Source organism: Molothrus ater, chromosome 11, assembly GCF_012460135.2.
Source record: "Molothrus ater isolate BHLD 08-10-18 breed brown headed cowbird chromosome 11, BPBGC_Mater_1.1, whole genome shotgun sequence".
NCBI lineage: Eukaryota > Metazoa > Chordata > Aves > Passeriformes > Icteridae > Molothrus > Molothrus ater.
This window is the reverse complement of record NC_050488.2, coordinates 20871593-20883497: the sequence shown is the minus strand read 5'-3', so window position 1 is coordinate 20883497 and position 11905 is coordinate 20871593. Positions and strand designations below refer to the sequence as shown.

At 54.1% G+C, this 11905-nt stretch overlaps 1 protein-coding gene across 2 annotated transcripts in view; it reads left to right on the top strand.

Moving 5' to 3' along the window:
- The first annotated feature begins 1785 nt into the window (after positions 1-1785).
- Positions 1786-11905, top strand: part of SRGAP3 (SLIT-ROBO Rho GTPase activating protein 3) — a 76050-nt gene continuing 65930 nt past the window's right edge. The window contains exon 1 of one of the 2 annotated variants that reach the window (XM_036390762.2): positions 1786-2069. In XM_036390762.2, coding sequence (XP_036246655.1) covers positions 2003-2069 — 67 coding nt within the window. In that variant the 5' untranslated portion in view covers positions 1786-2002. The remainder of the gene's footprint in view (positions 2070-11905) is intronic. The other variant, XM_036390760.2, reaches the window with a different exon arrangement.

Here is an 11905-nt window from a genome sequence, read left to right as displayed (position 1 = left end):
TGTAATCCTTCCTTTTAAGAAGCTGTTTCAAGTAGAAATTCCACAAAGTATCTTAGACATTGATATTTATTAAAGATCATTAATTCATGATTGGATTATTTTTCTTCAGCCATCGCTGCTTCTTTATTCTTTATGATATCTGAGTAGCAGAAACCCCTGATGCTGTTGGATCATTTCATGACTGAGATTTTTCTTTCACCACTCTGAGAAAAGATGCTTAACACTCTCGGACACTCAGCTTTGACCACAGAGCTGGCCTCACAGGTTTGAACCAATTTGGCAGGAAAATCAAAATCTGTCTCACGGCACAGGTGTTTATCAGGCATGCTGGTCCTTGCTCTCTGAATCCCTGTGGGTGTTGCAAGGAGAAGTGACTGCTGCTAAGACAAATCCTTTATCAAAGGCCTGTGCCTCTCTTTCCTTGCTTAGTTTGGTTTATTTTTTCTTTGTGGAGAGTGAGCTCAGAACCGTCAGGTCCCTCCAGGGTGTTCTTGGCTGTGAAGGAACACAACATCGTAATCCCTGGACTTTTCTGGTCATTGTGTAAATTGGCTTTTCCTTTCTTTGGGAGATGACACACCATTGGTGTACAGCAATCATTGCACACCCCAGTGGCACCCTCTCCAGAGACCTGATGTTCCTGGAGGATCATTCTTTGATACCTCTTGACTCTCCTTGATGCCTTTCCAGCCCTGCTCCAAGTACAGCTTAGAGCAGTCACACACAGCAGCCCAGCCCAGCCCAGCCCCTTCTCAGATTCTTGGCAGGGGATGCAGCAACTCACCCTAGGGACTGGTACTGGCTGCTCCTGCCGTGCCACAAAACGCTGACCCACGCTCACAGCCACTGTCCCTGTGCCTTCCCTGTGGTCCCTGTCCTCTGCCTCTCCCTGTGCCCAGGGGGGTCTAGCACAGTTTTTGCTTTCCCCGAGACTCTGAGCCCCTTGGTCCACCTGGAGTTGGAGTAACGCTGGTCAGCCCCGAGCCTGTGCCTCACGTTCTGCTGTGGCGGCCTTTCCCTGGAAGGACTCGCTTTTTCTCCCTCCTCCCCAGGCCTTTCCACAGCCACTGGGATGCAGAATGCTCCTCTGTGCCGCCTGCTTGCACTAGGTAAATTATTTGTGTAATGGGCTCGGGTTATTCGTTAAAGTTGGCAGAGTAACTGTGAATCATCAAATCTCCCTGAATTCACTCCTCACAAGACACCCATAAAAGACCCCATTGTGTGGAGCAGTGATGGGAGCGGAGCCGGGGCCGGACAGAGGGACTCACTCAGTTGATTGTGGATGTGCAGAGGCTGAGTCCGCGCATCGCTGTCCGAGGGCTCGGGTGTGCCCGTGAGCACGCCGCTGGCAATTGTGTGAGCTCTCGTGGACTGGGCGCTTAGCGAGGACCCCGATACAGCGCCTTAACCACTGATGTTGCCTCTGCTGGAACGAACACTTTCTCCTTTTTTCCTCAGTTTTAACAAGAAGTGACAAATCTGCTCCAGTGCACCCGCGCTGTCCCAGCGGCGCCCGGCGGTGCCGGAGCCCCGGGCTGCGGAGGGGCCGCTCCGGGCGGGACACGCGGGGAGAGCGACACATCCCGCAGCGGGGCGGGCACGGAGCGCTCCGCACCCGGCGGGGCCCGGGGGGCGCGGCCGAGCCGGGCCGAGCCGTGCGGGGCCGGGGCGGGGCCGGGGCGGGGAAGGGGCTCCGGAGCGCCCGCCCTGCGCGCAACCTGAGCGCAGGAGCGGCGCCAGGGCCCCGCCTCGGCCGGCGGCGGGAGCGGCTGCGCTCGGCTCGGCTCGGCTCGGCTCGGCTCGGCTCGGCTCGGCTGTGCCCGGCTCTGCCCGGCCCCGCTCCGCTCCCCGCGCCGCGGGCGCTGCGCGGGCTCCCCGCGGTGTCCCCGGCGCCGCCAATGACGGCGGCCGCTGGCGGCGGCGGGGCCGCGGCCGGGTGAGGCGGCGGCGGCGGCGGAGGAGCGCGGCGGTGCCGGCGGGGCCCGCGCCCTCCCGCACGATGTCAGCGCAGGGCAAGTTCAAGAAGGACAAAGAGATCATCGCCGACTACGAGGCGCAGGTCAAAGGTGCGGAGCGCGGGCCGGTGCGGGCGCGGCGGGGCCGCCTTTGTGTGCGGGGCGGGGCGGGGACGGGCCGGCTCCGGCCGCGGGGCTGCGCCGCCGCCCCCCGCCCCTCCCGCGCTGCGGCAGCGCCGGGCGCGGAGCCGCGGAGGCACCGGCGGGGGAGCCCCGGCCCGGCCCTGCCCGGCGGGCGCTGCCATCGCCGTGCGGCGCTCGGCGTGCGGGGCGCGGGGATGGGCAGAGGTCGCTCGGCCCCCGAAGCGGCGCTGGCCGGGGCCGCCCTCGGCGGGCAGCGCCCAGCGGCGGCCGAGGGAGCCCCGGGCTGTGCGGGGCGGGAGCGCTGCCCGCGGCCTCCCGGTGCGGAGGGCATCGATCCTGCGGTCCTTATGTAAGGAAGTTCGCCTTCGTGCTCCGGCCCCTCGCCTCCAGGCCCGCTGTCATTATTATGCAAGTGCCGGTGGTGGTGCGGAGTGCGGAGCTGTGCGGCAGTCGCTGCGTTCCTGAGTGTTGGAGAGGAATAAAACTAGAGGTTTTGTCTGTTGAGACCACTGAGCAGCAAATCCCAGGCTGCAAGTTAATTCTTGTTTCGAAGGAAAGTTGGTACCCTGTGACACACGGCAGCTCTGCAGCCCAGGGAAGGGCTCAGCGGCTTGGAGGCAGAGGGAAATGAGCCAGTGTAACCTTCTGTCTATTGCACGCCCAGGGATTTTCGCGTTGGTTCCAAACTGTAGTAATGGGCATTTCTGGGTAACTTGGTAATAAATCAACTCCTTACTGCGATTATTGCTAATTCTGTTAGTTGATGACAGTTCCTTTTCCCACCTTCAGACGGAGGATACTCTCTGCTTACTTCATGCCTTTCACTTGCATTGCCTCCTTCAGTGCCCCCACTATTGTATAAAACCAGCTCCACTCCCCCTTTGCTCAGCTGTTTTGTATGGATATGTGTTCACCACTTCATTATATTTATGTCCAGGACGTGGTTAATTAAAAGTGTAAAATAGCTTTTCTGCAGATTAATTTGTGCTTGTGCAAACTCAAGAGCTGCCATTTTTCTCCAGATCCCAGCTCAGCTGGGTGATGGCTGGGCTGCACAGGCTCCGCTTGGAAAAGTCTCTGCCCAACTGCGGCAGCGCGATGCCAGAGGGAGGGATTCTGGGGAAGGGGCTGGCTGTTGGTTTCGTGCCATTGTTTACTTTCGTGAATTTCAGTCTTTTGTAGCTGGCCTCGGAGAGTGACGGAACAGTCACAACACACCCTGCTCGGTGCCAATTACCTTTCTGCTTGTGTGTAATTTGGGCAAATTGATGTTATTGCACCCTGCAGTTAAGCAGATGAAATATTCTTTTAGTCTGTGGTATTGTTCGTTTTATGGGAGGGGATTTGCATTTGTTCCTAGAGACTGTCCCATGGTTTCACCTTATTCTCAAAGATGTCCTGGGCCGGGTGATTCCTCTTTCTCGGGTGCTCAGGGGCAGAGGGGTCACTGGGGGCAGGACTGGTTCTGAGCTGTTCCGAAAGCTTGGCTGTGGATGTCTCCAGTGCTTTTCTGATTGTTGTTTGTGAGTGGAGTACTCACAGGCCATGATCATTCTTGGCCTGGCTTCTGTAGCCTCATGGTTTCCATATGTGAGGCAGTTAATGCTGGAGTGTGTGAGGGTGTTACATTACACCACAAGTGATCACGTTTTGGGCAGCTGTAATGCAGGCAGTTTGCTGCTGGGCCAGTAATAATTTCCTTGGTACTGTTCTGTGCATAATTACACCTCCAGGAACGTCTGATTCCTGATATGGGGTACCTGGTCTGTGTTTTCATCTGCATAGAGGCTAATTCTTGTGTTGACAGGATGTGAGCGTGCCTGTGGCTGGGGAGAGCTGGGCAGTCACGCCCCGAGGCCCGAGTGTGCTGCCTCTGGGGAGGTGGCGTCCATCCCTGGGCACGCTGGGTCTGTCGCAGCACCAGGGTCATCTTGGGGTGACCGTGGTGAGGTGCAGGGCTCCAGTCCTCACAGCTGTGACGGGGTAGCCATCACTTGCTGTCACCTCCCTGTGGGGACCAGGCTGCTCCTGATTTTCCCACCTTGCTAAACTGTTGGAGGAGGGTAACCATGTGAGTTTGGAGGGATTGGTGCAGAGCTCTGCTGTGGCCTGTGCTTCCTCACTAAATAGGGGCAATGTGAGCAAACGTGGCTGAGCAGGTAGGACAGCATTGTCACTGCATTTGTAGGGACCCAAGAAGGGCTGGTGGCCAGGGATGCACTGCAGAAGGAGGGGGCTTTTTTGTGCTCAGTTGTGTGTTGAGTGTGCCAGCCTGACATGGACCAGGGTTTGTGATCATCTAAATCTCTTCTGAGGCTGTGGCAGTGACCATGAACACCCACCTCCACTTGTGCACAGTGTGGTCTCTCCTGGCTTGACTGAAGGATTGGATGTAGACTACCTCATTATCCCAGATATCCTGTTTATTTTCTTCAAGGATTGAGTCATTACATTGTTCATCTCTAATCCCTTGCTACCCTCGTGAAGACAGATGCCCAAACCTCCAGAGAAAGACTAAAATGGAAGAGAAGGAGAGATAAGAAGAGGGGAAGTGGTGGCAAGGGGGACTAACAACCAAAGTGTTGATGCAGAAATGCTGAAATATGAAAATGATAATAGCTGAAAATTTGAAGCAGTGATCTCATGCTAGGGAGGACGGGCCTGGAATCTGAACACGCACAGTGCTTGTCCCCACGGCATGGACAGGAGGAGAAAATGGAAGGGAGAAAGGTGGAAAACCCTGCGTGTGAGCTCCAGGCATTTGTCAGCATGCACGGAAGAGAAGTAACCTCGGCAAAGCTGCACTGGGAATGCATTTGAAGCTGAGGTCAGAGAGGGCTGGAAGCAGGCAGGGTGCTGCTGCTGTGAGGTGCCAGCCATGGGTGAGGCGATGATCTGCCAGCAGTGCCTCAGGTGCGTAAAATCAGAGAGGAGCTGCCGAGACACCTGGAAGGACACGGAGGGGGAAAAGTTACTGAGGCTGCTTTCAGGGCAGTTTGGCTGCAGCCTCTCGCTCTGGCTGTTGGGAATTGGAGCCAGGGCTGGGGTGGGAGCCCAGCCCTGCCCGACCCGCGGGTGCCGCAGCCTGGGCTCCAGCAATCGAGGAGCCCACGCGCTGTGTGGGGAGTGAGATTGCATGGGGGAGGGTTGAACTGGGAATTATCTCCGTGCACAGGGTGATTTACTGGCCGTGATGGCTCTGTTCCTTCCCTGGAGAATTGTGTCTGCTCCTCTCACGGTGGGAAGGAGTTGTCCTGAAAATGCTTGCAAAGATAGCAGGGGCGTGTGGGGTGCGTGTGGGGTGCGTGTGGGGCGCTGCGAGCCCTGCTGCGCACGCTGTTCCTGGGGGCTGGGGCAGGGGCTGACCGTGCTGCAGGGCGGGTGAGGCTCTGCTCGGTGCCACTGTGCTGCGGGAGTGGGAGCACCGGCAGTGAGGGCTGCTGTCCGCGGCGGCTGCAGCGCAGCTCTGCAGAGTGTTTGCTCTGCCCGTGCACGGAGACCTCTCTGTCACCTCTCCTGCACACACGCAGTGCTGGCAGGCTCCTGCCCACGGTGCAGTGTCTCCTGTCACTTATCCGGGCTCTGTCCTTCTCTTCTGCTGCTGCTTTGCACCCTCCAGCTGTCCAGAGAGGGGAGAGCTGGCCCCAGCACTGGCAGGAGATGCTTGCTGGATGGTACCAGAAAAGAAAACCTGCCTCCTAAAAGTATTCTTAAATATTTTCTATTTGCCTTAGCCTTGCAGACAGGAGTGGTGGTGTTAAAAATAAACACCAATGGAGATATGGCTGCAGATTTACAACTGCCACATGACAGCTGCCTGCGGAATACAGAGCACAGCAGATCCTTGGATGCACAATTTAAAGTGCGTGTTTTCAGACGTACAGGTTTTTTTTTTTTTGGTCTATCTGGCCAGAAATCTAAATAAATGTATTTTCCTCATTATGGTTATATGCCTGATTTGTGGCTTTAATGCAGCAAAACGAACCAGTTTTAATTATGCAGATGCAACCGCCTATGGTCCAGCGTTGGCAGTCTTGCAGAAAATTGCGCATTGTGTTGATTGGCTGTTTAATTTTATATTGCTTCCTGCAGTTTTGCCTTAACCCTGGCAAAACACAGGCCCCTGTGTGATCCCTCTGGCTGCTGTTGGCAGGAGACTGCTGTGAGGCAGTGGCATCTTGTGTGGTGTGACTGGCAGGTGACACGATCCCTTGTGATCCTGGAGGTGGGGCTCTCCAAATGGTGCCTCTGGCTGCACCGTGGCAAGGGGATGATTCCTTGACTCCTGTGACTCTTAGTTGCTGCATAAATTGATAATAAAACTAGAGTTTTGATGGTTTTAGCATCTAAAGACACTAAAAAGATTTGCAGACTTGGGCCTAAGAAAACTAATGTATTCTTTCTTTCTCATTTTCATAAAGTTTAGGCTAATTTATCATTGCCCATTAGCTTCCTTTGACTTCTTCTATTGCAGTAGCTGCATCCCTTATTTGTGTCTATTTTCTTTTCCTACCTCTTGCCCTCTTTCCACTTTGCTCAGAAAATGTTGGGAAAATTCCCATGCCAAATAATTTTCTAGGATACTGGTTTGCTCAGGGGAGGGAGCTCTGCTTCCCAACGAGGAGAGGCATCAAGGCTTGAACTTGGCAGCTCATTGAATGAAGTAGTTCTGTGCAAGAGGGAAAGTTGCACCCCTTCGTGAGGGCCAGTGGGGAACTGCTAAGTATTAATCACAGAAACAGATAGAAAATGTCTGTTGGCTTAATTGTCGTGCTTAACAAAATGTGGGGAAGCGTCACCCAAGGGCACCCAGTGTGCCTGGCCCAGCTCAGCTGGCTCTGGTGGAGCTGGCTGCAGCAGGTCCTGATGGATCTGATCTGGTTTCTGCTGTGACTTCGGGAGAGCTGCTCCACGCTGCTCCTGGTTCCTGCCACCCCTTCCCTGCTGTGTTTCCTCTGCGGGTCTGGAGCTGGGTTTTACTGAGCCCTCCGTGTGCGGGCACCGGGCAGGCCATGTGCAGGGAGAGCAGGGAGTTTAGACATGATTCCTAATAAAGATTAATTGTCAGTTTCTGATGGAAACAATTTGAATTTATCAGAGATGTTCCTGCAAAGTGCAAGTCCTGCGTGCTTCAGCTGAGTCAGCAGCTCCTGCCTGTGACTGAGCACCAGCAGCTCTGTGCAGCTGTGGTGGGATGGTCCATCCATCCTCAGCAGCTCCTCCTCTTGTCTGCTTGGCCAGAACTGCTGGGCAGCATGTGGGGGTCATGGCTTGTCCCAGGAGGCAGGAGCTGGGGTCCTGCCGTGCTCTCAGGTGATTTAGATACAGGAAAAGGGTATTTTGGTCCTCTAAGCCTGGGTATTCTTCCCTGATAGCTGGCAGGTGCTGGGGTGTGCAGCTGGCATTATTTGTGAGTCTACCTCTCCTCCTGATAACAATAAAATCCTCTTACAACACTTACTCGAGGCCTGTAGCTAGTCCTCGTTCCAGGTGAAGAGTTTTAAGGGCCGTTAGAGTGCAGCACCAAATGCCCTTCAGGTGCTTAGCAGATATTTATAAGCCTCTGTAAGGTGGAATGTTGTAAGTTGTGTGTGCGGTTTCAGCCCCTGTCAGGGGCAGGATTTACTCTCCCTTTTGCTGGCCTGTGGAAGATGAGGGGGGAGCTCTCAGGTTTTCTCCTGCCTGGCTTTGGCTTGGTTTCAGAGGCTGTTTGTCAAGCTCCCACGCATGGCAGCAGCGGCAGCAGTCACTCCTGGGATGCCTTTGCTGCCCTGGGAGCAGCCGTGCCCCTGACAGGGACAGGGAGGGGACAGGTCACACAGGTAACACGGGACAGGTCACACGGGTGACAGGGGACAGGTGACACAGGGGACAGGGAGGGGACAGGTCACACAGGTCACACAGGGGACAGGTCACACAGGTAACGCCTGGCCCGGGGCTGCCAGGGCTCAGCAGCGTGTGCGGGCACGCTCCTCGCTCCTCCTGCCACCCCTCAGCACAACTGGCACCAAGTAATCTCCCCTTTCTTACAGCCTGGGTGGCTCTGCGTCCTGACTGTTGACTTAATCCCAGGAGGCCTTTGCTGAGCTGCCAACCAGCCCTGCTCCTGAAAAGGGGAATATTCCTTCCTGATGACTGATGTGCTGTGTGTGCCCCACCTCTGTGTCAGTGGTGTGTGCCTCAGCAGTGGCTGAGGACAGGGTGAGCAGTGTGAGTCCGTGTGCTGGTGGGTGCAGGTGGGCTGTACCTGTCACCTGTCACTGCTGACCATGTGCAGGTGGGCTGTACCTGTCACTGCTGGCCATGTGCAGGTGGGCTGTACCTGTCACCTGTCACTGCTGACCATGTCACTGCTGGCCATGTGCAGGTGGGCTGTACCTGTCACTGCTGGCCATGTGCAGGTGGGCTGTACCTGTCACCTGTCACTGCTGACCATGTCACTGCTGGCCATGTGCAGGTGGGCTGTACCTGTCACTGCTGACCATGTGCAGGTGGGCTGTACCTGTCACCTGTCACTGCTGACCATGTGCAGGTGGGCTGTACCTGTCACTGCTGACCTCCCTAGGGCTGCCAGCCCTTGCCCCATGCTCCTGCTCTGGGCCTGTGGTTATTGGATGCACTTTATGCTGTTCACGTCTTTGAGAGCCTGATTTGTAAACTTTTCCCTGACAAACTGGCCTGAGATAACTTATTTCAGTCTCCCTTTTCTCTCTGTAAGGCACTTGCAGTGGTTTGGGCAGAGGCAGCCACTGAACAGTGTATTGCAACATGCAATTTTAAGAGAGGAAATGGAGTATCAAAATAAAATTAGTGAGGGAGTTCATGCGGCTGTGGTGTGTTCCCTGGGCTGCTGTGATGGGGCTGTGTGTTCCTTAGTGCCAAGATGCTGTATGTGGGAGTGTTTGCTGTCTGTGATTTTCCAGCAGCTTGGCTTCAGAGTTCACGTGAGAAATGCCCATCACAGTGCAGCAGGCAGGGACATGCAGCCCCGCTGCTCATCCCAAGGTTGTGCTGTTTCTCCCAGGGTTGTTGGTACTCAGCAGTGAGGAGACAGCTGGGAGGATGGCCACAGTAGGGAAGGAGAGGTTTTAAAGCCTCCTTAATTTAAATATTCCACTTTATTTTACCGACAAAGGCATGTAAAAAAGGTGTGGTAACATAATCCCAGAGTGGAAGTTGGTGCTTCCCAGCCTCTTGCGGAGGTGGGTCCCCAAAGTCAGCTCTGCAGGCACAGCGTTATCAGAGGGGAGCAGCAGCAGTGCCTCTGCTGGTGTTCATGTGGCTGGGGAGTGTCTGTCTGTCTGTCTGTACTAGGTGGGTTCTCTAGTTTGGGAACCTCTGGCCTGGGAGGGATTGGGGACCAGAGGGCTGGAAACTGGGGGAAAAGCTGCTGCTGTCAGTCCCTTGCTTGCACGACTTGTGCTGTTGAGCTGCCTTAAACAATCTGCCTCCCAGAAGTGTTTCTATTAGCTTTACAAATGTGCTTTCCTGGCTATGAAGCTCTGCTTCTCCTTCACCATGACAGAGCCCAAAGATCCGTTTCCTTCTTGCTGCTGTAGTGTTGCTGCTTTGTTTGTTTGTTTGAAGAGTCGTTTGTGGTCTCCAGGCACTTCTGTGGCACGGTGAGAGCCCGAGGGGATGTTGTGCTTTGGAACTTCAAGAGGAGATGATCTCGAGAACCGATCTAAGCTCGAGATCATCAGTTTGATAATTTTAGGTTGCTGGCCTCATGTGTGTGTGAAGGAAAGGCGTGTGTGTGTGTAGAGGCTGCTGTGGCTGTGAGTGCCCTGTGCGAGGTCTGCCTGCACCCCTGCTGCACCCACGGCCGGGCACGTCCTGCTCAGACCACCTGGAATTCACTTCTGCAGTCCTAGGCAGAAACTCTTGTATTCTGCCAGCTCTTCCTTTAATCGTTCTAGATTTTATTTTCCATTAAATACCTTAAATGTTTTGTAGGGGATTTCCTATTGCCCTGTTCTTTTTTACCACCAAAGTGAATGGGACTTCTACTCTGGTAATAAATGAACATGGAAATCAGGATCTCCACTGTAATCGGATTTTTCAGATAGCTCAGGAAGAGCCTGAGGAAGTGTGGCAAAAAAGAGTTTTAATTTGGAATAGATCAAGTAACCTGGGAATCAGACTCTCAGTAGGTTCTTTCAAAGCATTTTTTGTTTCTTTTAACATCCTTGCTGGATCGTGTTCTGAGTGACTCATGGCTTTAAAAGCATTTTTTCCTGCATGTTTTTTCCTGCTTGTGCGCTCTTGACCTACTGTTGCTAAAATTCCTAAAGAAATACTAAGTAAACATATTGTAAGTGAAAATGTCATATTCTAAACCCCTGGAAGTGAAATCATTACAAAGAGTACCCATGTAGTCATTGTTCTGCAGGATGGCAGTGTGAGATGCACTGCTGAAATAACAATTATCTGTTCCGTGGGAGAGGTCAGCTCCGAGCTAAGGGGGAGTGAGAAGAAGAGGAAAAAAGAAACGCACACTCTTAGCCTCTCCTCCTAATCACAGAGCATGTACTCGTTCATCCCTGGGACTGTGGTGTGGATGTAGCTGCCTACTGCTTTTAAATGCCTGTCCAGGGCAGGGAGGAGACATCTGTGTGGCATGGGAGAGGAGCCTGGAGCAGATGGTGTGTACCTTTCTTAAGGCTCTGGGTGGAAGGAAGGAATTTTGCAGGTCACAAAGCCGAAGAGTAACTTCAGAATTAAACCTTCATTGGGGGTTTAGTGCAGCAGTCATGGGAAGAGTCCCAGGTTGTGTCCCCAGGATTTCCCTGACTCTGTGAGAGCTGGGTGCAAACCCTGCTGGTTTCTGGCCCGTGTGGTCTTGTTGGTGTGCCAAGAATTTGGAGGCTGGTCACATTGTCAGTGTGAGTTTGCTGCAGTGTCCTTGTGTGTGGTGTACATCACAATGACAGTGAAAAAGACATTTATGGTCACCAAGCTAACTACGGAGCCTGCAGCAATTCATGGTGGCAGTACACCTTTGGAAGAAAGAAAAAATCTTCAGCGTCCTCTTCTTTCACTTTCTTGGAGTCTTCACCAGGCTGTATGTGTCCAGAGTTTGTTGGGAGGAGCTCCTTGTCCCCAGTGTGACGTCTCAGGTTTCCCAGGAGCTCATCTGCTCTTTGTCAGCCTGCATCCAGACTTGCCAGGACAGGAGCACAGCTGGTCCTTGCAGGCTCTGAATTGCCAAGGTGGCAGCCGTGGCTCCAGCTGCAGCTTCAATGGGCACCCTACATCCTCGGCTTCTGGGATCACCCTGGCTGAGCTTTCCTGTTCTCCTGCATTGCAAGGCCTGTCCCAGGTGAATCCATCTGTGTGCCTTTGATGGCAGTGCCACCGCTGCCCTTTGCTGTTGTCCCTAAGTGCTGCCTGCTTGGTGTTGCACTGTGGGGCTCTTTAATTGTTGTTTGTCATCGTGGGAATTGCTTGTTCTAAAACCAATTACAACCTGACAAAACTGATCTGCCTTATTTACAAATACATCCATCTGGCCGTGGATTGCCTGATAGAGCTGCCAGAATAATGTGAGGCCTGGATTGCTGCTGAGTTACCAAAAGGCTCCTGTGCCGGCATCGCCTGGAGCTTTGCTGCATGGGTGTTCTGTGTAGAACAGGGGAATCAGTGATTCAGGTGACAAATGCTGTGCAGACCAGGCAGAGATGAAGCAGTGTGTGCATGTCCTGGCCCCACGTGGAGCCAGAGGTGTGGTGGAGGTGCTGCTGCAGAGCAGCTCCATGAGCACCAGCTGCCTCTGGCACCTCGCAGGGGCTGGGTGAGCTGTG